Source organism: Hylobates moloch, unplaced genomic scaffold, assembly GCF_009828535.3.
Source record: "Hylobates moloch isolate HMO894 unplaced genomic scaffold, HMol_V3 SCAFFOLD_6, whole genome shotgun sequence".
NCBI classification, from domain to species: Eukaryota; Metazoa; Chordata; class Mammalia; order Primates; family Hylobatidae; genus Hylobates; species Hylobates moloch.
The window spans coordinates 154,389,183-154,414,741 of record NW_026652281.1 but is presented as its reverse complement, the minus strand read 5'-3'; the positions used below and the strand labels follow the sequence as shown (position 1 = coordinate 154,414,741).

General features: G+C 43.8%; 1 protein-coding gene across 1 annotated transcript in view; it reads left to right on the top strand.

Moving 5' to 3' along the window:
* The first annotated feature begins 318 nt into the window (after window positions 1-318).
* FAF2 (Fas associated factor family member 2) overlaps window positions 319-25,559 on the top strand; it is a 64,230-nt gene continuing 38,989 nt past the window's right edge. Inside the window, exon 1 of the mRNA XM_032158777.2 lies at window positions 319-437. Coding sequence (XP_032014668.1) covers window positions 375-437 — 63 coding nt within the window. The 5' untranslated portion in view covers window positions 319-374. The remainder of the gene's footprint in view (window positions 438-25,559) is intronic.

Here is a 25,559-nt window from a genome sequence, read left to right as displayed (position 1 = left end):
CGAAATCAGCCGAATGCCATTCGGGATGCTCCGGAGCTTCTCGAGGCACATTCGGGCCCTCTCGGCTCTGCAAGACTGCACTGTAATCTTAGGTCTCCTTTCGTCGCCTAATCTTGGCAGATCCTTTCGTCGCCTAAATGGTAAGAGCGACTTGTACCGATAGTCCCTCGGCAGTTTCCGGAGGTGTTCGGGATAGGCCGAGCGTGACGCCCTCTGGCGGCGGCCAGCGGTGGGGTAGGGGGAGTGGGTAGTGGGCTAGCGCGCGCAGACGCAGTTGCGCGCCGGCGGCCGTTCAGACCGGATGTGGTTGTGGCTGAGGTCAGTTCCGGCGGGTGACGGTGCGGACGGGTCAGGAGCGTAGAGGCGGCGGCAAAATGGCGGCGCCTGAGGAGCGGGATCTAACCCAGGAGCAGACAGAGAAGCTGCTGCAGTTTCAGGTAGCAGCGAGTACTCGGTGCAACAGATGCCACCGCGGGATGGGGAGTAGGCCCCTAGAGGAGTTCAGAACCCTCCTCAGATTGGGTTCAGTTCCTTCTCAGACCAGCAGGCCGGTCCCCTCCCCCCAGACTCCAGCTGCTCTGATTCCCCCGGCCCCCAAGCCTCTGTTGGACCCTAGCTTTCCAGCCATCGCTGCGGCCAGACCCGCCTCGTCTGTGCCTGTGTGCCCTCAGCGTGTCAGCTTCCCTGGTTTCCCTTAGCGGCGTCAGTCATCAGCCATCCTTCCCAGCCCGGTTACCGGTCGGACCCTCTCCGCCCAACGAGTCTGTATCTGCTGGAGACGCTTAGTCCCCACCGCGGAGTTTGCGTCAGTTCGGGTCTCGGACAGGAAAACCTCCCGCCACCATCCCATGCCATTTCCACAAACACTCCCACAAACTGGGGCCTCTTGGATACCTCTTGGTTTCGTGTTGGGGGTTCCGGTCGGGGAGGGGGCACCTACACACAGATCTGGTCCCCGCCCTAGAGGTGTGGGAGGACACCAAGTGAAGAAACAATGCAAGATAAGTGTCATCAGTGGTCTGTCGGGATCTATTACTTTTGGCTTATTCCTGGATTCCTGTGCTTGACTATGCTTGAGGAGGGTGGTAACTTGCAGGAATGTTATGTTAATACAAGATGTTGTATTAAGAACATTTGCCACTAATCACTCCCCTGGGCTGGAGAATGGTTGGAGGATACCACTAGGGTGGGTAACCTTGGCACTTTGTTACCAGTTTCCTTATCTCTGAAAAGACTGTCTTAAAAATATCTACCCCCAGGCCAGGCGCGGTGGCTCACGCCCGTAATCCCAGCACTTTGGGTGGCCAAGGCCGGCGGATCACGAGGTCAGGAGTTCGAGACCAGCCTGGCCAATATGGTGAAACCCCATCTCTACTAAAAATACAAATATTAGCCGGGCGTTGTGGTGTAGTCCCAGCTACTCGGGAGGCTAAGGCAGGAGACTTGCTTGAACCCGGGAAGCGGAGGTTGCAGTGAGCCGAGATCGTGCCACCACACTCCAGCCTGGGCAACAAGAGTGAAACTCCGTCTCAAAAAAAAAAAAAAAAACTACCTCCTGAGGATGTTCTGGAGATCAAATGGACTTATGGATGTTAGAAGGGCCTTGCAGACTGCAAAATGCCCCCAAATACTATCTCTGCTATTAATTTGACTTAGGATAGACCTAAAGTTATTGATACACTTATTTCCTTATATAAAATGTGTAAATATTCATTTATTCAACTATATTTATAAAGAACCTTAGTGCGCAGCGCTGCTAGGTAGAATCCCACTTACTATTTCAGATGTAAGTACTTTGTAAACAGTTAGCATATATAACCTCATTTAATACAACAACCCTATGAGGTTCATACTGTTACAGTCCCTGATTTACAGATGAAGGGTATCAGGACTAAGAAATAAAATGCTTAGGTTACACAGCTAGAAAGTGATGGTGTCAGATTTAAAGCTATGTCCATCTTCCAGAACCCTTCCCAGGCTTCTGACTTCTGTCTTGTGCAACTTATATTTCAGTGTACAGTTGAGTGTGGAATGCAAATGCTGAGAAAATAAATATTTTTTTGGCTAGTTCTCACTTTTTTGCAATTTCCTTGAATAGACTTCACTATAATAAATTTTGAAGTGGTTATTTTTTCCCCTCTTAAATTGAGCAGTGGGTTGGAAGTGTATACATGGAAAAATGCTGTCATAGATGTAATTGACATTTGATTGGAATTTTTGGTAGAGAAATTGAATTGATGACCCAGCAAATTATTATTAGAGAATGAGTTAAACAGATAACCAGCTTACACTTCCAGGTAGACCACCAATTTCAGAGTGTTGTTTAACTTTGGCAGACCATTTTACCCCTTAGAACTCTTCAGGGGTAAGCTAACGTGGTTTAAGTGCAATGAAGTAATGTGAGTTATAAATTATGGTATATTTAGTCTCATACTGGAAGAGCATGAATATAAATTTATGATAGCATTTCTGAAGTGAAGTGCATAGGAACCTCCATTTTATCTTCTGCGGAGATCTTTTTTTTGAGACGGAGTTTCGCTCTTGTTGCCCAGGCTGGAGTGCAGTGGCGCGATCTCGGCCCACTGCAACCTCCGCCTGCCGGTTTCAAGCGATTCTCCTGCCTCAGCCTCTCAAGTAGCTGGGACTACAGACACGCGCCACCACATCCAGCGAATTTTTTTTATTTTTAGTAGAGACGGGGTTTCACTATGTTGGCCAGGATGGTCTCGATTTCTTGACCTCGTGATCTGCCCGCCTCGTCTGGGATTACAGGCGTGAGCCGCTGCGCCCGGCCAAAACTGTGGAGATCTTTATTAGAAGAGAGGTAGGTAGCAGGTTCGAGCTGTATTAAGATTGCCTTATGAAATTGGATTTATTGAGGGAAATGCATCTTTCATTTTTCTATTCTATAAGCAATCGCTGGATCAGATTCATTATCCAGATTGCTGTTAAACAAACATTTGTTGAAACTTACTAGATGCCAAGCATTATACCAAGCTGCTTGGTATAATGAAAATTATAGAAAAATATTTTAGGCCGTGTGCGGTGGCTCATGCCTGTCATCCCAGCACTTTGGGAGGCTGAGGCAGGTGGATCACCTGAGGTCAGGAGTTCGAGACCAGCCTGGCCAACATGGCAAAACCCCGTCTTTACTGAAAATACAAAAATTAGCCAGGCATGGTGGCATGTGCCTGTAATCCCTGCTACTAGGAGGGCTGAGACAGGAGGCTCGCTTGAACCCGGGAGGTGGAGGTTGCAGTGAGCCAAGATCGTGCCACTGCACTCCAGCCTGGGCAACAGAGCAGGACTCTGTCTCAAAAAAAAAATTTTTTTAAAGTAGAGACGGGAGTCTTGCTATGTTGTCCAGGCTGTTCTCAAACTCCTGCCTCAGCCTCTCACAGTGTTGAGATTACAGATGTGAGCCACCACACCTGGCCCCTTAACTCTTTTACACCTTTTAATATAACAGTGTAAAGGGTTAATCTTGTTCATTTTAATAATGAAGAAACAGGTTCTGAGAGGTCAAATAGTTTTCACAAGGAGTAAGTGGTAGAGATTTAGAAATTTATATCCACAACCATCTTCTGTGTAACTTAATGGAGAAGTCAAGTACACACATGAATAATGGGTATGCGATTGTGTGTGTGTGTGTATACGTACATCGTATATATACATATATGTATGTGTGTGTGTGTGTATATATATATATATATATTTTTTTTTTTTTTTTTTTGAGACAGCATATCTGTCGCCCAGGCTGAAGTGCAGTGGCGTGATCATAGTTCATTGCAACCTCAAACTCCTGGGCTCAAGTGATCCTCCCACCTCAGCCTCCTAAGTGGCTAGGACCAGAAGTGCCCGGCTAATTTTTATCTGTTTGTTTTTGAGACGGAGGCTTGCTCTGTCGCCCAGGCTGGGGTGCAGTGGCGCGATCTCGGCTCACTGCAGCCTCCGCCTCCCAGGTTTAAGCTGTTCTCTTGCCTCAGCCTCCTGAGTAGCTGGGATTACAGGCGCCTGCCACCATGCCTGGCTAATTTTTGTATTTTTAGTACAGACGAGGTTTCCCCGTGGTGGCCAGGCTGGTTTCGATCTCCTGACCTCAGGTGATCCACCTGCCTCGGCCTCCCAAAGTGCTTGGATTACAGGCGTTAGCCACTGGACCTGGCCAGCAGGTAACATTTATTAAGTATCTACTATGCCTTAGGCATGGTGTTAATGTATAACTATTATATTTAATCCTTACAGCAGTTTATAAAGTACCATAAGTGGTATGTGTAAGGAAACAGATCTATTGATGTATTTACTCTAGGTTATTAAGCTACTAGGTAGTGGAATTCTAGTGGGTCTAGATCTGGACTTGATGGCTGAGTTCTTACCAATATACCTTGCTACTTTGGAAGAGGAATAGAATTTCAACAGCTGTTGGGCAGAATATTCAAAGCTAAAGAAATAGCTTGCACAAAGTAGGGAGATGGGAAAGTGAAGTGTCTGTGGTGAAGAACTGAAGAGTATTGAAAGTGGACAATAAGCCTAGAAAGGTAAATTAAAGCCAGATTTTGGAGGCCTTTCAAAGCTATTCACAATGTTTAAACTTTAATCTGTAGACGAGGGGAGCCATCAAAGGATTTTTCAACTAGGGAGTGACACTAGGTTTCAGGTTTGCTTCACTAACAGTATGGAGTATGTGTCTGGAATCTCCACGGAGTCCAGGACAGAACAGGATGACACTGCTAGGAGTTGGTTCTCAATATGTTTCTTCATTTGGTGTATTGAAATCAGTAAAAGTAAAATATTTTGGAAATCTCAGGTTTCCTGTGTTTCCATTTTTTTGTGACGTTATTTGGTTAGAACTCCCCAAGGCACTTTATTTAATATCATGTGTCTCAGCCCATTTGATGTCTTCCAGGATTTTTCTACAGTTCTCCACTTCTGTTTATTTTGGAACCAGTTGAATATGAATAACTATTGCAGACAATTGTTTTCAGCTATTTCAGATGGGAAAGAATAAGAACATAGGTTTTAAGGAGAGCTAATGCAGGTATGTGGAAGGTTACTTTTATTGGCGTTCATTTTCCCAAATTTCCAAATATAGCAGACTCTCCTAGTGCCTTGGTTTACTGCCTCTAGGTTGCTGTTTGAACAACTGGAGAAGGATGACATGGACAGAGAGAAGGGGGAACTAAAGGAGTTATGCAGGCCAGCAGAGGAAGAAATGATCCCTTTTCTGCTTGCACAGGAGGAAGAAATTTATGACCCTCATCCTTTTAAATGATAGCCCGAACGCTGGGCTGTAGAATCAAATTTATAACTCATTTTGAAAGTCTTTCTTTTGGCTTCACCTGACTATTACCTAAAGGAAAAAAAACACATGGTGCTTTTTGTTTGTGTATTTAAAACAGAACATACAGTGGTCCATTTGAGGGTTTTTTTGCCAGAGAATTTGGCACTGTTGAGAAAACAAGAGCTTTGAAAATCCAGGCAAACATGACTTTTCAACAGCTTCTGGTGAGTTCTGTGATATTGAACAGGTTCTCACTTCTTAGAACCTCTTTCATTTTCTATAAAATGGAGATACTGGCTGGGCGCAGTGGCTCACGCCTGTAATCCCAGCACTTTGGGAGGCTGAGGCTGGCAGATCACGAGGTCAGGAGTTCGAGACCAGCCTAGACAACATGGTGAAACCCCATCTCTACTAAAAATACAAAAAAATTAGCTGGGTGTGGTGGCAGGCGCCCATAATCCCACCTACTCGGGAGGCCAAGGCAGGAGAATTGCTTGAACCCAGGAGGCGAAGGTTGCAGTGATCCGAGACCACACCACTGTACTCCAGCCTGGGCAAGAGCGAGACTCTATCTTAAAAAAAAAGTTGGATATACTATTATCTAGTTCACAGCATTCTTTTTATTTTTTTACTTTAAAAAATCTAGTAGGCTGGGTGCCGTAATCCCAGCACTTTGGGAGACCGAGGCAGGCAGATCACTTGAGGCCAGGAGTTCGAGACCATCCTGACAAACATGGTGAAACCCTGTATCTACTGAAAATATAAAAATTAGCCAGACATAGTGGCATGCACCTGTAATCCCAGCTACTCGGGAGGCTGAGGCAGGAGAATCACTTGAATTCTGGAGGTGGAGGTTGCAGTGAGCCGAGATCGTGCCACTGCACTCCAAGCCTGGGCAACAGCGTGTGACTCCATCTCAAAATAAATAAAAATAAAAATACAAAAAAAGTTAGCCAAGTGTGGTGGCACAGGCCTGTAATCCCAGCTACTCAGGAGGCTGAGGCATGGGAATCACTTGAACTCAGGAGATAGAGGTACCAGTGAGCCACGATCGTGCCACTGCACTCTAACCTGGGCAACAGAGCCAGATTCTGTCTGAAAAAATAAAATAAAAAAAAATCTAATAATACATGCTTGTTGGAAGTTAGCAACATACGATTGTATTTTAAAAAATAATCAAATCTTATTTTATTTCCCCATTCTAATTCCAGGTTTGTTGTTTATCTTTGTGTATTTTTGTCTTCTGCATACACAGATCTAGAAACGCTTAATGTGGAAGCTCTCTTAACCTTAACCTTCACTTGACTGATTAATTGGAGCAGATATCCTCCCTTTCCTAAACTCTATTCTGTAATATGTTCAAGCATTTCTGCAAACTCTACCCTGTAATACGCTCAAGTGTCTCACCAGTCGAGTTGTACTTCTGACAAGGAGGCAGTTATGTTTGCTCCCAAACTAGTGTGTGCTGGTTATGTTTGTCATGTGCATTTAATTAAACACCACATAAACCTATAAAATACCAGTGCAAAAAGAGTTTTCATTGATATGAAAACTAAATTAAAAGCTTTAAACAGGCTCTGTCTGGGGAAATTGCTAAAAAAAAAAAAAAAGTGCTGTTTAGTTAGGTGTGGGCAAGTTAACTGTAAATGACTTAGGGAAAAATCATTGAGATACAACACTGTGCACTTACTGCTTGGCAAGTGTTTAAGGTTGCACTCCACTTAAAGAAATCCAATCAGTATGGGTTATGCTAAAAAGATCCCAGCCTGGGCAACGTGGTGAAACCTCATCTCTACTAAAACTACAACAAAAAAATTAGCTGGTCGTAGTGGCGCATGCCTGTGGGCCTGTGATCCCAGCTACTTGGGAGACTGAGGTGGGAGCATCACCTTAGCCCAGGAGGTGAGGGCTGCAGTGGGCCGTGATTGCACCACTGCACTCCAGCCCGGGTGACAGAGTGAGACCCTGTCTCAAAAAAAAAAAAAAGTGAAAAATAGCCGGGCACAGGGGTGCACACCTGTAATCCCAGCACTTTGGGAGGCCAAGGTGGGCAGATCACCTGAGGCCAGGAGTTTGAGACCAGCCTGGCCAACATAGTGAAACCCCATCTCTACTAAAATACAAAAATTAGCCAGATTTGGTGGCGGGTGCCTGTAATCCCAGCTACTCAGGAGGCTGAGGCAGGAGAATCGCTTGAACCTGGGAGGCAGAGGTTGCAGTGAGCCGAGGTCACACCAGTGCACTCCAGCCTGGGTGACAGAGCGAGACTCCCTCTCAAAAAACTAAAAATAAAAACTAAAGAAATTCCAAGGAGTGCCAGTGGATCCATTCCCTAAAGAAAAGGATAGGCTTTTATCAAAAAGTTGTGTTCATGTGAGTACTTTATGTTAAAATGAAATATTTACGTAATGTATAGAATATTTTTATTACTTTGACTTCAGTTAATTGATGAGTTATAGGTCTCATCCTCATTGGGTAAGAGAACTTCTGCCTTTGTCTTATAGAGATATGATTGTATTATACTTAACTCTGCATAGCACAGGTAAGTAGTCATGAAGACTGACTGGATTTGTTTGTTTGTTTGTTTGAGACAGAGTTTTGCTCTTGTTGCCCAGGCTGGAGTGCAGTGGTGTGATCTCAGCTTACTGCAACCCCCACCTCCTGGGTTCAAGCAATTTTCTTGCCTCAGCCTCCTGAGTAGCTGGGATTACAGGTGTGTGCCACCACGCCCAGCTAATTTTTGTATTTTTAGTAGAGATGGGGTTTCACCATGCTGGCCAGGCTGGTCTTGAATTCCTGACCTGAGGTGATCCGCCCACCTCGCCTCTCAAAGTGCTGGGATTACAGGCGTGAGCCACCGTGCCCGGCCCAAAATATAGTTTTAAAACTTAAAATGAACAACTCAATTAAAAGGTAGGGAAAAGATCAGGACAACTCACTAAAGAAGATATACAGATGGCATGTAAGCATGTGAAAAGATGCTCAAATCTTTAAGGATTTGAGGTCCTTAAGGAACTGCAAATTAAAACAACAATGAAACAGTAACTCTCCTGAGCTCAAGCAATCCGCCCACCTTGGCCTCCCAAAGTGCTGGAATTACAGGTGTGAGCCACTGCACCCAGCCTCAACTGGAATTTCTGTTCCATTCGTCTTTCCCTATATATGCCAATATTACGCTTAATTATAGAGGCTTATGATATATTTTGATCTGGAGGAACACCCCTGCCTCCACCCCGTTGCTCTTTTTCAGAGTTTTCCTGGATTTTCTTGTTTATTTGCTCCTCTAAAAGAAATTTGTAATCAACTTTTTAAAGTTGAAATTTTATGAAATTTGTAAATGAATTTCAGGGGTTGTAATTGACATCTTTATGTTGCTGAATCTATTCAAGAGCATAGTTATATCTTGGAAAGGTTTTGACATACTTATTCAGTAGTGTTTGTTGGCCTCCCTTTTTTGGGGTACTTCTTTGTTTGACAAGTACAGACACTTATGATCAAGTTGGTTCAAAATGCGTTATTTTTTCAGAGTGGGCTGGGCATTGTTATTGATGAACTCCTCTAAGTATTTAAGAGGAATATTTCTGAAGCTTGCAAAGTAGTATACATTCTGATTACTCTGAGTAACAGATTACCTTTACAGCAGATATTCTTTTAGAAGTAGCTCTTTGACTCATTAACGAGTTAATGGGTGCAGCAAAGCAACATGGCACATGGATACATATGTAACAAACCTGCACATTGTGCACATGTACCCTAAAACCTAAAGTATAATTTTAAAAAACCTGAAAAAAAAGAATATATTATATATAACCCAATATGGTCAAAATATTATGATTTCAACACAATCGATAAAATTATTAATTCAAAAAAAAAAGTAGCTCTTTGAGATGGGTATTGATAAAATTAGTTTTTTTGTTTTGTTTTTTTGAGATGGAGTTTTGCTCATTTCCAGGCTGGAGTGCAATGGCACAACCTCGGCTCACTGCAACCATTGTCTCCCAGGTTGAAGTGATTCTTCTGCCTCAGCTTCCAGAGTTGCTGGGATTATAGGCGCCCACCACCACTTCTGGCTTATTTTTTGTATTTTTAGTAGAGACAAGGTTTCACCATGTTGGGCAGGCTGGTCTCGAACTCTTGACCTCAGGTGATCCACCTGCCACAGCCTCCCAAAGTGCTGTGATTACAGGCGTGAGCCACTGTGCCCGGCCATAAAGGTTAATTTTGTCATTTTTATTTTGGACCATCTGAGGATTATTTCACATATTCAAGGACTCTAGCTGCCATTTCTCCAACATTGTATTTTTGCTTAAAATTAGTATAAAAAATGAAATAGTCATAAAACTGATTATTTGAACCGTTTTCAGGGAGGTGTGTGTGTGTGTGTGTTTAATACTACTGTTAGTGAGAGTGCCAGAAGTGATGAATAGCAGAAATCACCGTGAACACTTGAGGGGCCTGTGTGTGGGCCTTGGACTTTTCCACCAAGGAAATTATGAAAACTTTCTCACAGTCCTGGAATAAATTTGAAAGAGAACAATTTTTCTTTTCTTTTTTTTTTTTTTTTTTTTGAGACGGAGTCTTGCTCTGTCCCCCATGCTGGAGTGCAGTGGCGCGATCTTGGCTCGCTGCAAGCTCCGCCTCCTGGGTTCACGCCATTCTCCTGCCTCAGCCTCCCGAGTAGCTGGGACTACAGGCGCCCGCCAACACGTCCGGCTAATTTTTTGTATTTTTAGTAGAGACGGGGTTTCACTGTGTTAGCCAGGATGGTCTCGATCTCCTGACCTCGTGATCCGCCCGCCTCGGCCTCCCAAAGTGCTGGGATTACAGGCTTGAGCCACCGCGCCCGGCCTAAAGAGAACAATTTTTCATACTAAATCCTGGGGAATATTTTTAAATGTGTGTTTGTAAATTCTTATTGGAGTTAAAGTCACCAAAAGCCACAGTCCTTAGTTAACCCTCTTGTCATATGCATTGCCACTGCCTTAGTTTACACTTCATTTCTCCTCTGGACTAAACTTTTATAACTGGTACCCCCCATTTAAAGTCTTTTCAATTCAGCCTTCTTACTTTTTCCAGAATATTTCTATTCTTTCTCTTTTCTCTTCTCTTCTCTTCTCACTCCTCTTCTCTCTTCTCTTCCTTGTCAGAGTATCTGTCGCCCAGGCTGGAGTGCAATTGTGCATTCTTGGCTCACTGCAGCCTCTGCCTGCTGGGCTCAAGCAATCTTCCCACCTCCCTCTCTCGCGTAGCTGGGAGCACAGGCACGTGCCACCACGCCCAGCTAATTTTTGTATTTTTAGTAGAGATGGGGTTTCGCCATGTTGGCCAGGCTGGTATTGAACTCCTGGCCTTAAGTGATCCACCTGCCTTGGCCTTACAAAGTACTGGGATTACAGGCGTGAGCCACCATGTCCAGCCTCAGAATAATATTTTTCTTTTTCTTTCTTTCTTTTTTTTTTTTTTAAGACGGAGTCTCACTCTCTTGCCCAGGCTGGAGTACGGTGGCTCGATCTCGGCTCACTGCAACCTCCACCTCCCAAGTTCAAGCGATTGTCCTGCCTCAGCTTCCCGAGTAGCTGGGATTACAGGCACGTGCCACCATGCGCAGCTAATTTTTGTAATTTTTAAGTAGAGACGGGGTTTCACCATGTTGGCCAGGCTGGTCTCGAACTCCTGACCTCGTGATCCACCCACCTTAGCCTTCCAAAGTGCTGGGATTACAGCATAAGCCACCGTGCGTGGCCCAGAACAGTATTTCTAACAAAAATAATTGGAGTGGCATTGATTAGAGCAGCATAAAATTTTTCTTTGTACCTCATGGTCTGACTTCACTGTCAAACCTTACATTTTTACCCTTTCTATTTCTATTCCAGTGATACTTTTTAATTTCCCTAACATATTATTCCTTCTCATGCCTCCGTACTTGCTCTTCCCTTGTCCTGAAATTTCTCCTTCCACTAGTTTTCAGCTCAGAACCTTGATTTCTTCCTTGATAAGTTCCCTGAAGGACTTAAGGATTTGTTTACTGGTGTGTTGTAATTGTCATAATAATAAAATAATTTACATGTCTTTTAACTCCACAGAGTTTTGGGGGGTTCAAACTGATTTCTTTGTTTTGTGCTTGCCGCATGATAGATGCTCAATTAATATTTGTTCAATGAATAATTCACCAGAAATCTCAATCCCAAAGAGTTTTTTGTTGTATTCTTTTTTCTCTCTTTCTCTCTTTGTTAAAGCAATTCCAACATCATTAAGTATCCTATTTTTAGAAGAAAGAAGAAAGCCAAAATTCCAGTTAACCTTTTTTTTTTCTTTTTTTCTTTTTTTTGAGATAGGGTCTTACTCTCGCCCAGGCTGGAGTGCAGTGGCTCATTCATGGTTCACTGCAGCTCCAACCTCCTGGGCTCAGGCACTCCTCCCACCTCAGCCTCCCAAGTAGCTCGAAATACAGGCCCACGCCACCACACCCAGCTAATTTTTTTATTTTTATTTTTTGTAGAGACATGGTCTCCTTATGTTGTCCAGGCTGGTCTCAAACTCCTGGGCTCAAGCGATCTGCCTGCCTCAGCTCCTTTTTTATTTTTTTTTGTTTTTTGAGCATTGACAGTTAACCATATTCTCATCTTTGCAGCAATGTAGGGGAAGGAGGTCTATATTAGGAACTTGGCAATTTGAGATCTCTGACAGTTACTTAATCCTTCCAGGCCTCAGTTTCTGTATCTGCAGAATGACATAGATATTTGTGTGGGTGCAGGTGTGGTTGTTTTGTTTTTTCTTTCAACTTTCATTTTAGATAAGGGGGTACATGTGCAGGTTTGATACGTGAGTAAATTATTTGTTGCTGGGATTTGTTGTATGAATGATCCCATCGCCCAGATTGTAAGCATAGTATCCAACAGTTAAATTTTTCGACACTTGTCCCCCTCCCACTCTACCCCATCTAGTAGTCCTCAGTGTCTATTGTTCTCATCTTTGTGTCCATGCGTATCACTGTTTAGCTCCTACTTACAAGTAAGAATGTGGTATTTGGTTTTTTGGTTCTGCATTAATTTGCTTAGGATGACAGCCTCCAGCTACATCCATATTGCTGCAAAGGATGTGATTTTGTTCTTTTTTATGAGTACGTGGTATTCTGTACTGTATATGTACCACATTTTCTTTATCAGATCACTGTTGATGGGCATCTAGGTTGATTCCATGTCTTTGCTATCGTGAATAATGCTGTGATCAACATATGAGCGTGTGTCTTTTTGGTAGAACGAGTTATTTTCCTTTGCGTGTATACCCATTAATGGGATTGTTGGGTCAAATGATAGTTCTGTGTTTTTTTTTTAAGTTCTTTGAGAAATCCCCAGACTGCTTTCCACAGTGGCTGAACTAACTTACATTCCCACCAATGTTGTATAGCATTCGTTTTTCTCTGTGGCCTTGCCAATATCTAGTTATTTTTTTACTTTTTAGTAATAGCCATTCTGACTGGTACAAAATGGTAACTCATTGTGATTTTGATTTGCATTTCTCTAATGATCGATGATATTGACTATTTTTGGCCCTGTGTGTGTGTGTGTGTGTGTGTGTGTGTGTGTGTGTGTGTATTTTTTTTTTTTTTTTCCTTAGGGTCTCACTTCGTTGCCCGGGCTAGAGTGTAGTGGCATGATCTCAGCTCACTGCAGCCTCCGCCTCCTGGCCCTGTAAATGTCTTCTTTTGAGAAGTGTCTGAGGCGGGTATGATGGCTCACGCCTGTAATCCCAGCACTTTGGGAGGCTGAGGCAGTGGATCACTTGAGCTTAGGAGTTTGAGACCAGCCTGGGCAACATGGTAAGACCCCAACTGTACCAGAAATCCAAAAGATTTACCAGGCATGGTGGTGTGGGCCTGTGGTCCCAGCTACTTGGGAGGCTGAGGTGGGAGGATCACTTGAACCTGGGAGATGGAGGTTGCAATGAGCCAAGCAAGATGGTGCCACTGCACTCCAACCTGTGTGACAGAGTGAGACCTTTGTCTCAAAAAAACAAAGAAGTGTCTGTTCATGTACTTTTGCACCCACCTCCCCTTTTTTTCTTTTCTTTTCTTTTCTTTTTTTTTTAGACTATGTTTTATTCTGTCGCCTAGGCTGGAGTGCAGTGATGCCATCTTGGCTCACTGCAACCTTTGCCTCCCGGGTTCAAGCGATGTCTCTTGCCTCAGCTTCCTGAGTAGCTGGGATTACAGGCGCATACCACCATGCCCAGCTAATTTTTGTATTTTTAGTAGAGACAGGGTTTCACTGTGTTGTCCAGGCTGGTCTCGAACTCCTGACCTCAAGCAGTCCACCCACCTCGGCCTCCCAAGGGGCTGGGATTACAGGTGTGAGCCACCGCGCCCAGCTTTTTTTTTCTTTTTTCTTTTTTTTTTTTTTTTTTTGAGACAGGTTCTTGCTCTCTCTCTCTCACGCTAAAGTATAGTAATGTGATGATAGCTCACTGTGGCCTCAGAGTCCCAGCTCAAGTGATCCTCCCACTTCAGCCTCCAGAGGAGCTGGGACTACAAGTGTACACCAACCACACTGGGCTAATTTTTTTTTTTTTTTTTTTTTTTTTTTTAAGAGATAGGGTCTTGCTATGTTGCCCAGCTTGGTCTTGAACTTCTGATTTCAAGTGATCCTCCCACCTTGGCCTCCCCAAGTGATGAGGTTACTGGTATGAGCCACTCCTCCTGGCTTTTGCCAGTTTTTTTAAATGGTGTTATTATTATTATTATTTGCTTGTTGAATTGTTTCTCATATATTCTGGATATTAGGCCTTTGTCAGATTCACAGTTTGCAAAGATTTTCTCCCATTTTGTCTGTTTACTCTGTTGATAGTTTCTTTCACTGCGTAGAAGCTCTTCAGTTTAATTAGGTCCCACTTTCCAATTTTTGTTTTTGTTGCAAATGTTTTTGGGGACTTAGTCATAAATTCTTTGCCAAGACCGATGTCCAGAATGATCCTACTAGGTTTTCTTGTAGAATTTTTATAGTTTTAGGTCTTACATTTAATGACTAATATTTTAAACTTTACAGGGGTATTATAAGAAAGGATCAGAAAAGCTAGGTGTGGTGGCTCATGCCTGTGGTCCCAGCACTTTATGAGACAGGTGGGAGGATCACCCGAGGTTGGGAATTCGAGACCAGCCTGGCCAACATGGTGAAACGCCATCTCTACTAAAAATACAAAATCAGCCAGGCATGGTGGCAGGCGCCTGTGGTCCTAGCTACTCGAGAGGCTGAGGCAGGAGAATCGCTTGAACCCAAGAGACAGAGGTTGCAGTGAGCCGAGATCGCACCATTGCACTCCAGCCTGGGTGACAGAGTGAGATTCTGTCTCCAAACAAAACAAGAAAAAAGAGTGGATCAGAAAACACATACTATAGTGCTTGGTTAATTGATGTTTAATAGGCTGCACGCCGTGTCTCACCCCTATAATCTCAGCACTTTGGGAGGCCGCGGCAGGCGGATCATGAGGTCAAGAGATCGAGACCATCCTGGCCCACGTGGTGAAACCCCATCTCTACTAAAAATACAAAAATTAGCCGGACATGGTGGCGCATGTCTGTAGTCCCAGCCACTTGGGAGGCTGAGGCAGGAGAATCACTTGAACCCAGGAGGCGGAGGTTGCAGTGAACCGAGATTGCGCCACTGCACTCCAGCCTAACGACAGAGCAAGACTCCGTCTCAAAAAAATAAAATAAAATAGATGTTTAATAAATAGTTGAATCTAAATCCTAGAGCATCCTCTTGTGTCAAGTTTTAAGATTGAAAAGTGATAAATTTTTAACATTTTGTGACTTGACATTAAATTTTGCTAATGTATACACATCTTATGCATGTGAAATTCTAGGGGTGTGATTTCAAGCTATTTTGAAACATAATGGCAGAATTTGTCAGCCTAGAAGGGATGAGGGATGGGCAGGGGACAGGCAAGGTCAAATTACTAGATTATTTTTGGAGGACCAATAAAGTTTGCTTCCCTATAATGTTTTTCACAAAGAGGATAACAGAAATACCTTCATTTCTCTTGAAACAACGTTTCTGCTTGAATCTGAGCGGTAAAGTCACATTTAGGAAAGGTTGAATATAGCCAACATACTTTTTGTTTTGTGTTTGTTTTAGTGGAATTAAGTCTGTTAAGTGAAAGAATCAATACTAGAATAGGAATTAATGGGGGCCAGGCCTGGTGGCTCATGCCTGTAATCCCAGCACTTTGGGAGGCTGAGGTGGGTGGATCACCTGAGGTCAGGAATTTGAGACCTGCCTGGCCAACATGGCGAAACCCCATCTCTACTAAGAATAAAAAAAAAAATTAGCCAGGCATAGTGGCAGACTCCTATAATCAAGAGGGTGAAACAGGAGAATCTCCTGGCCCGGGAGGCAGAGGTTGCAGTGAGTCAAGAGGGTATCACTGCACTCCAGCCTGGGCAACAGAGTGAGACTCCATCTCAAAAAGGAATTAATGAAAGATAATTTATTTGGCCCCAAAATCTAATTGTATTACTTCAGAACCTTTTAAGCTAGTTCAGACTCATCTCACAGTGCTTTACAAATGTCTCCTTAATGTGTCCTTCATGTTTCTTTTTTTTCCTCACTCAGATTCTGGAAGACCTCATGTTTCTCAATAGTAACAATAGCTAACCTGTTTTAATCTGCACAACCCAAGGAATTAAGCACTATTTTTATTTACATTTTACCAATGAGGAAGCTAAACCTAAGAAAGATGCCTGAGGTTACCAAGCTAGTGCATGGTAGAATTAGAATAAAGAGTTATTGCTTGTTTTTTTGTTTTTTTGTTTTTAATTTTTCTTTTTTTTTTTTCCTTGAGACAGAGTCTTGCTCTGTTTCCCAGGCTGGAGTGCAGTGACGTGATCTTGGTTCACTGCAACCTCCGCCTCCCGGGTTTGAGTGATTCTCCTGCCTCAGCCTCCCATGTAGCTAGGATTATAGGTGCTCACCACCACACCTGGCTAATTTTTGTAGTTTTAGTAGAGACGGGGTTTCACCATGTTGGCCAGGCTGGTCTCGAACTCATGACCTCAAGTGATCTGCCTGCCTCAGCCTCCCATAGTGCTGAGATTACAGGCGTGAGCCACTGCGCCCGGCCTTAAATTTTTCTATTGCTGCTGCACAAATTAAAATTGCTTGTGTCTCTAACTTTCCAACAAAGCTCAGCCACTTCTTCCACTTATTCTTTTTTTTCTTTTTCTTTTTTTTGTAGAGACAGGGTCTCACCATGTTTCCCAGGCTGGGTGCAAACCCCTGTCCTTAAGGCCTCCTGCCTTGGCCTCCCAAAGTGTTGGGATTACAGGTGTGAACTGCCACGCCCAGCCCCCACCTATTTTAATTGCTTGGATAAAGAATATTGTGGGGGGTTTTTTTGGAAATGTTTATTCATGTAGTATTTATGTATATTTGAATATTTATACAGTAAACATCCACACTCGTGTAATGCCATTTGAGTCTAATCAGTTATCAAATATTTGAGAATCTATTATTTAAGATTAAGATATGGTTATATCTTGATTTGCACAGACCATTTGGTTCCACTTCTGATGTTTCCAAGCTGATTCTTTTTTTTTTTTTTTTTTTTTTTTGAGACAGGGTCTTGCTCTGTCACCTGGGCTGGAGTACAGTAGCACAACCATAGCTCACTGTAGCCTCGACCTCCCGGGCTCAAGTGACCCTCCCACATCAGCCTCCCAAGTAGCTGGGACTACATGCATGTACCACCATGCCCAACTAATGTTTTTATTTTCTGTAGAGATGGGTCTCACTGTGTTGCCAGGCTGCCAAACTGATTCTAAGTGAAAATTCTTCAAGGGATATTAGTATTTTTTTTAAAAGACCTTCCCTTATGTGAAGTTGTGAGATTAAATTTTCTTTTTTTCTAGAAGCAGAACCTTTCAAAGCCTTTACAAGATTATATTGCAAATTCCTAAAAGGGGTATTTGAAAAGAGGTATTTGATATGCACTTTTTTTTTTTTTTTTTTTTGAGACAGTCTCACTCTATCGCCCTGGCTAGAGTGCAGTGGTATGATCTCAGCTCACTGCAACCTCCGCCTTCCAGGCTCAAGTGATTCTCTTGCCTCAGCCTCCTGAGTAGCTGGGATTACAGGCATGCGCCACCACCATGCCCAGCTAATTTTTGTATTTTTAGTAGAGACGGGGTTTCACCATGTTGGCCAGGCTGGTCTCGAACTCATGACCTCAAGTGATCTGCCTGCCTCAGCCTCCCATAGTGCTGAGATTACAGGCGTAAGCCACGGAGCATGGCCACATATGCACCATTTTCTAGTCTTATTTGACCCCAAACCCTTTGTCCATAGAGAAAAACTGTATCAACATGTTTGTTGATCTTATGCCTAAAGGAGAACAGTTTTATATACATCTCCAGGCTGATATTCAGCTACTAGTATATACAATAAAGAAACTGAAATTTTCTTTTTCTTTTTCTTTTTTTTTTTTTGAGATGGAGTTTGGTCCTTGTCATCCAGGCTGGAGTGCAGTGACACAATCTTGGCTCACTGCAGCCTCCACCTCCCAGATTCAAGCAATTCTCCTGCTTCAGCCTCTTGAGTAGCTGGGATTGCAGGCACCTGCCACCATGCCTGCCTAATTTTTGTATTTTAGTAGAGACAGGGTTTCACCATGTTGGCCAGGCTGGTCTCAAACTCCTGACCTCAGGTGATCTGCCCTCCTTGGCCTCCCAAAGTGCTGAAGTTACAGTTATGAGCCACCATGCCCAGCCCAGAAATTGAAATTTTCTGAATTAAGGATTTATTGAAAGCTATTTTAGCCAGGCACAGTGGCTCATGCCTGTAATGGGCACCTGGGAGGCTGAGGCAGGAGAATCACTTGAACCCAGGAGGCAGGGATTGCAGTGAACCGAAATCATGCCACTGCAGTCCAGCCTGGGCAACAGAGCGAGACTTCATCTCAAAAAAAAAGAAAAGAAAACGATTTCAAGTAATAATGGGAGGCATTTTGGCATAAGAGAGAATCTGGGCTTTGGAAGTAATTAATCTAGATTTCAGTCTTCGCTCCACCATTTACCATTATCTAGATATTCCTAGACAAGGCATGTAACTTTTTGAATCTTTGGCTTTCTCAGTGATGAAAATAAGGGTTTCAATACTTACAGTATCCATTTGATTACACGGTAATAGATGTTTAGTAAATGGGAGGTGCTGGTACTTAATTTGGAGTATCAGTAATTCAATGTGAATAATAAAGATCTGAGTGTGTGTAAGAGTTTAAATTACTTTAGATCAGAGCCTAGCCATGATCACTTAATTTCCTGAACGGATTTCAGATTTCATTTCTCCTGCTACTATCAGAGAAGGCATACTGCCTATTATATAAAGCAAAGCAAAGCTGTCTGTGTGGTTGGAAGGAGAGAACAAAGATTCCTAGTTTTTGCCAAGTTTCTCTCTGGGAATAACTGAAAACAAGACCTAAAATATGCATTCTTAGCAAGCTAAAACCAACAAGCCAATTGGAATTTAGAGAGTACTTAAATCTCAGCTGAGATTTCACACCAACCCTGTGCAGCGTTTGTTAGTATAAACAGATGAGATATGGAAAGATAAACTCCACTTAGGAAAATGAGGAGATTACACCCTGGTTACCCAATCCCTATCCAAATAGCTGTTTGAGCCATCTGGTTAAAATACTACACACCATCTATTATTGTTTGTGATACCTTCTCTGAGTCATGCTTTAGCAAGAGATAGATCAGGGATCACAGTATTTCAAAAGCTAGTCTCTAAGTGACTGACACCTTCTTGTCTTCTGACTTGGGAGAGGAGGAAGTTTGACCAAAGCTGGAGTAGGAAAGTAGTTCACACACTTCTGCAATCTCCCCTATACATTTTACTAGATGTTTGACCAAAGCTGAAGTAGGAAAGTAGTATAGAATAGTTCACACCCTTCCCCAATCTCCCCTGTGCATTTTACTAGAGATTGATTGGGGTTCAGTCTCTAGTAAGATGCCCCGAAAGTAAATAATGCCTTTCTCCCACTGATACTATCAGGCAATTACATTTTTAACTTGCTGTAATTAAATGCAGTGCTCTCCAAAATCCTTGGGAAGTCAGTTTATGGAAGGGGAGTCATCTCTGAAGGCAGGAGGAAGGAGGGAAGGGATCATGGAGCAAGGGATTTTTCTCAGTAAGACAGATTGGGATGGGCCTGCCCAATGGCTGTTTTTTTTTTTCCTTTTTTTTTTTTGTCACCTGTCTGTCCCAGACCAGTGGGGGATTTATGGTAGCAATTGATGACATTAGACACTCGGCCCTCAAAGATTAGAGAGAGAAGGGGTTGTCATAATTAACCTTTGTATCCATTGCAGCTAATTTGTGCAATGCTATCTCAAGCCACCTTAGATGTCAGTAGACTTTTTTGTTTTGTTTTGAGTCAGTGTCGCTCTTTTTGCCCAGCCTAGAGTGCAGTGGTGCCATCTCAGCTCGCTGCAACCTTCATCTCCCAGGTTTAAGCGATTCTTGTGCCTCAGCCACCCGAGTCGCTAGAGATTACAGGCATGCACAACCATACCTGGCTAACTTTTTTGTATTTGTACAGAACCAGGTTTTGCCATGTTGGCCAGGCTGGTCTCAAATTCCTGGCCTCCCAAAGTTCTGGTATTATGAGCGTGAGCCACCACGCCCAGCCAGATGTCAGTAGATCTTAATGTAAACCAGAGTTCTAAAGAGGATGCCAGTTTTATTTGACCTTTATTAAGCACTTACTGTATACCCAAATTGGTATGGGATACTTTCACATAATTCTTTTCAAAGATTCAGTATTCTCAATTGATAATGGGCAAGATAGCAATATCTGTCTTACAGGATTGTTGAGGAAAATGTGAAGATAGCTATGTTAGTTCTTGACAGAGAGTAGGAATAAATGAGTAATAATGAGAAGATCAGTGTTTAAGAAACTAGAAGGCCGAGTGTGGTGGCTCACACCTGTAATCCAGTACTTTGGGAGGCTGAGGGGGGCAGATCACCTGAGGTCAGGAGTTGAAGACTAGCCTGGCCAACACAGGTGAAACCCTGTCTCTATTAAAAATACAAAAATTAGCCGGGTGTGTTGGTGGGCACTTGTAATCCCAGCTACTTGAGAGGCTGAGGCAGGAGAATCACTTGAACCCTGGAAGCGGAGATTGTGGTGAGCTGAAATCTTGCCACTACACTCCAGCCTGGACGACAAGAGTGAGAATCTGTCTCAAAAAAAAGAAAAGAAACTAGAGAGAGATAAACAAAAGTTGATTGTTAGACTGAGGAAGGATTCATTCATTTATTCAGACATTTCCTATTTTATGCCAAGGCATTGCACTGGGTCTTGGGAGTATAGTAGTAAATAGAGGCTGGGAGCAGTGGCTCACGCCCTGTAATCCCAGCACTTTGGGAGGCCGAGGCAGGTGGATCACAAGGTCAGGAGATCAAGACCATCCTGGCTAACACGGTGAAACCCCGTCTCTACTAAAAATACAAAAAATTAGCCGGGCGTGGTGGCGGGTGCCTGCAGTCCCAGCTACTCGGGAGGCTGAGGCAGGAGAATGGCGTGAACCCGGGAGGTGCAGCTTGCAGTGAGCCAAGATTGCACCACTGCACCCCAAGCTGGGCGACAGAGCGAGACTCTGTCTCAAAAAGAAAAAAAAATAGAAGTAAATAGATTCCCTCCTCAAAAGAAAGTTCCTTTTAAAAGAGAATTATGGGGCTGGGCACATTGGTTCACACCTGTAATCTCATCACTTTGGGAGGCTGAAGTGGGAGGATCACCTGAGGCAAGGAGTTCAAGACCAGGGTGAGCAACATAGTGGGACCCCCCAATCTACCCCCCCAAAAAACAAAAAGGTGAGTATGGTGGTACGTGCCTGTAGTCCTAGCTACTTGGGAGGCTGAGGCAGAAGTACTTGAGCCCAGGAACAGATGGTTACAGTGAGCTATGATCATGCTACTATACTCCAGACTGAGTGACAGAGAGACCCTGTCTCTAAAAAATATAAAAAATTTTAGGCTGGGCGTGGTGCCTCATACCTATAGTCCCAGCACTTTGGGATGCCAAGGTGGGCGCATCACCTGAGGTCAGGAGTTCAAGACCACACTGGCCAACATGGTGAAACCCTGTCAGTACTAAAAATACAAAAATTAGCTGGGCGTGGTGGCATGTGCCTGTAATCCCAGCTACTCGGGAGGCTGAGGTGGGAGAATCACTTGAACCTGGAAGGCAGAGGTTGCAGTGGGCCAAGATCACACCATTGTACTCCAGCCTGGGTGACAGAGTGAGACTCAATCTCTAAAAATAAAAATAAAAAATTGTAGAAAAAGAATTCACTGTAACCACAGGGAAGCTGAGGCGGAGGCGGATCACAAGACAGAGATCCAGACCACACTGAAACCCTCTCTACGAAGAAACCTCAAAAAATTATAATTGGAGTTCTGAAGAAATTAGTAGGAAGTTGAAGCCTGTGACTGATGTTAAGTCTAACATTCCTCTGCTTCTTTGTTTTACCTCTCTTCCGGAAGTGCTGATAGCCAAACATTATTTTATTGCTGAGCAGAGAATTGGTAGCAAAGCTAATGGAATGTCTCCAGCCAAAACTGCAGTATTCTTTCTCTCTGAACAAAGCTGGCATTGCAAAACTTAGGTTGGCACTGAAATGGCAATGAGTATTGGCTTGAGACGTACTTGGCATTTGACTCATATTGAATCCAGCCCTTGCAATGTAAATTGGAATAGTCCTTTGGAAATGCATTTTGGCACTGTGGGTCAAGAACTTTAAAAATAATGTATATTCTTTGGCTCCAAGTTTTACCTAGATGCAGAAGAAATCCTAAATACAGGCAAACTTTATAAATAGTGGTGTTCATCATAGTGCTATTTTAATAGTGAAAATTGGAAGCAGCCGTAACATCTATATGTAAATTGTGGTAGCCAGTTAGAGTATTGTATAACCATGGTTATGAAGAGTGTATTAAGTTTATGAAGAGTTAAAAGGGAGTATTTCATCAAATAATGTGCACAATGTCTGAAAGAGAGGAGTCTCACACAGGTAAGAGAAAATAGAGAAGGCTCCTCAAACCTTGACTTGTATGTAGTGATGTGAGAGGGTGGGGTGGAAAAGCTGGTTTTCCAGCCAGGAGAGAAAACACCAGAAGACTCCTGTAAAGATCAAAGGCAGAGATGAATGGATTTTCCTCAGCGTGCATACAGTCTAGAATGGAGAAGAAAAGACCATTAAACAGTTTCCCCTATAATAATTTTATTTAATTGTAAAAGAAGTTGAATCAAGCCCTAAACCTTTTCCTTGGAGTGTGGGGAACTGGAAGGAAATATGTAAATGTAAACCAGTTGTATTACTAATGGTTGGAACCACCACAGGGTAGCCTCTCACCCTGCCCCATTTCTAATCTTTCTCTAATATTTAAACTTTAACAGCCAGGTGTGGTGGCTCACGCCTGTAATCCCAGCACTTTGGGAGGCCAAGATGGGCGGGTCACCTGAGGTCGGGAGTTCGAGACCAGCCTGATCAACATGGAGAAACCCCCGTCTCCACTAAAAATACAAAATTAGCCGGGTGTGGTGGCGCATGCCTGTAATCCCAGCTACTCGGGAGGCTGAGGTAGGAGAATCACTTGAACCTGGGAGGTGGAGGTTGTGGTGAGCGAAGATCGCGCCATTGCACTCCAGCCTGGGCAACAAAGAGCGAAACTCTGTCTCCAAAAATATAAATAAATTAATAAATTTTACCTAATTTATACTAGGTTTAAAAACACACACACACACACACACACACACACACACACAAAAACTGATAGAAAACCCAGGTAACCAACCCTGTCTGAGTTATGAATGCAACTGTTTCCAGACAGTGGCAAATGCCAAATGAGTTCAGCACACTAGCTTACTTTGGCTTTTTTAAAAGATCACTAGAAAACGATCCTGCTGACTAGCAGTGAGGTCAGGTAGTTCTCACACAATGCATTTAGTGTGATGAAATAGTGTTTTTACCTTCATCTGGCAGTCTATTTCCACTTTTTCCCATTCTTTTTACCTTTTTAAAGCCACTCAAATTTAGCAATGAGGGGTTATATATCTCTTGTTCTTTTTAGATAGATTTACTTTACCATACATAAAAATTTCTCACAAAGGCAAATAGTTTACCTCCTTCTTTGTAAATAACACCGTAATTCCATTTGCGTAAGCCTATGAGTACACCTTAATATTTCTCTTCCACCCCCACATGTTTAATCTATCATCTGATCCTTTTGGCCCTACCTCTAAAATAAACCCCAAATATGTCCCTTTTCTGTTTCACTGCTGTCATTCTATTCTATGCCATCATTCTCTTTCCCCTGGACTTCATCTATATAATCTTCTTGCTGGTGTCTTGCTGTCTTTCATGCCTTCTACAATTACTTCATATGCAAACAGGATGACTTATTTTAAAATATGCATATGATCATGTCACTGGCACTAAATTTAGAATGAAGGGTCTGGATTGGTGATTCTCATCCCTCTCTGTACATTCTTTTTTTTTTTTTTTGAGACAGAGTTTTGCTCTTGTTGCCCAGGCTGGAGTGCAATGGTGCGATCTCAGCTCACTGCAACTTCTGCCTCCCGAGTTCAAGTGATTCTCCTGCCTCAGCCTCCCGAGTAGCTGGGATTACAGGTGCCCACCACCACGCCTGGCTAATTTTTGTATTTTTAGTAGAGACGGGGTTTCACTAGGCTGGTCTCAAATTCCTAACCTCGTGATTCGCCCTCCTCGGTCTCCCAAAGTGCTGGGATTACATGTGAGAGCCACCGTGCCCAGCCCCTATCTGTACATTCTAATCACCCGTGTAAGTTCCCTTTCCCTATAGGAAATAAACATGGCCTTTTCCTAGGCACTACCTTCAGAGAATCTGGTTGTAGAGACGGGGTTTCACCATGTTGGTCAGGCTGGTCTCAAACTCCTGACCTCATCATCTGCCCACCTCAGCCTCCCAAAGTGCTGGGATTACAGGCGTGATCCACCACGCCCAGCCTGTTTTTGTTTTTGTTTTTAAGCAGAGAACAGGGTCTTGCTATGTTGTTCAGGATGGTCTTGAACTTCTGGGCTCAAGTGATCCTCTTACCTTGGCCTCCCAGAATGCTGGGATTACAGGTATGAGCCACTGCACCGGCTTGTAGCTTTTTTTTTTTTTTTTTTTTTGAGACAGAGTCTTGCTCTGTCCCCCAGGCTGGAGTGCAGTGGCGCGATCTCGGCTCACTGCAAGCTCCGCCTCCCGGGTTCACGCCATTCTCCTGCCTCAGCCTCTCTGAGTAGCTGGGACTACAAGCGCCTGCCACCACGCCCGGCTAATTTTTTGTATTTTTAGTAGAGACGAGGTTTCACCGTGGTCTCGATCTCCTGACCTTGTGATCCGCCCGCCTCGGCCTCCCAAAGTGCTGGGATTACAAGCGTGAGCCACCGCGCCTGGCCTGTAGCATTTTTTTTTCTCTTTTTTTTAATTAATTTTTTTTGCACACAAACCAAACATTTTCTAAAAATACATACAAACAAAAAGATGCGTATCAAACATTAGGAAGGTTGCACATGGGAAGACGGGGAATAGAAATGGGGAATGGGAATTAAAGAAAATAAATGAGAGAGGGACTTTGTATGGATCAATGATAATAACTCAATCCTCTATTTGACGAAGAAGGAGAAGGAAGAGGAAGAAAAAGAAAGTGGGATAAAGGATCAGAAAGGGAGGAAAATAGAAAAAATTAGAGTATGACTCCAGGGTAGACCTGTTTTGTTGTCGCTGGGTTGGTTGGTTGGTTTGTCTGTTGTATTTTTCATATGTTTCGCCATGTTGGCCAGGCTGGTCTCGAACTCCTAGCCTCAAGTGACCAACCCGCCTCGGCCTCCCAGAGTGCTGGGACTACAGGCGTGAGCCACCACGTCCAGACCCCACATTGCTTCTGGCCTCCGTGGTAGACCTCCCAGACGGGGCGGCCGGGCAGAGGCGCTCCTCATTTCCCAGATGGGGCGGCCGAGCAGAGGCGCTCCTCACTTCTTCCCAGATGGGGCGGCCGGGCAGAGGCGCTCCTCACTTCTTCCCAGATGGGGCGGCCGGGCAGAGGCGCTCCTCACTTCCCAGACGATGGGTGGCCGGGCAGAGGCGCTCCTCACTTCCCCGACGGGGCGGCCGGTCAGAGACGCTCCCCACCTCCCAGACGGGGCGGCGGCCGGGCAGGGGCTGCAATCCCAGCACCCTGGGAGGCCAAGGCA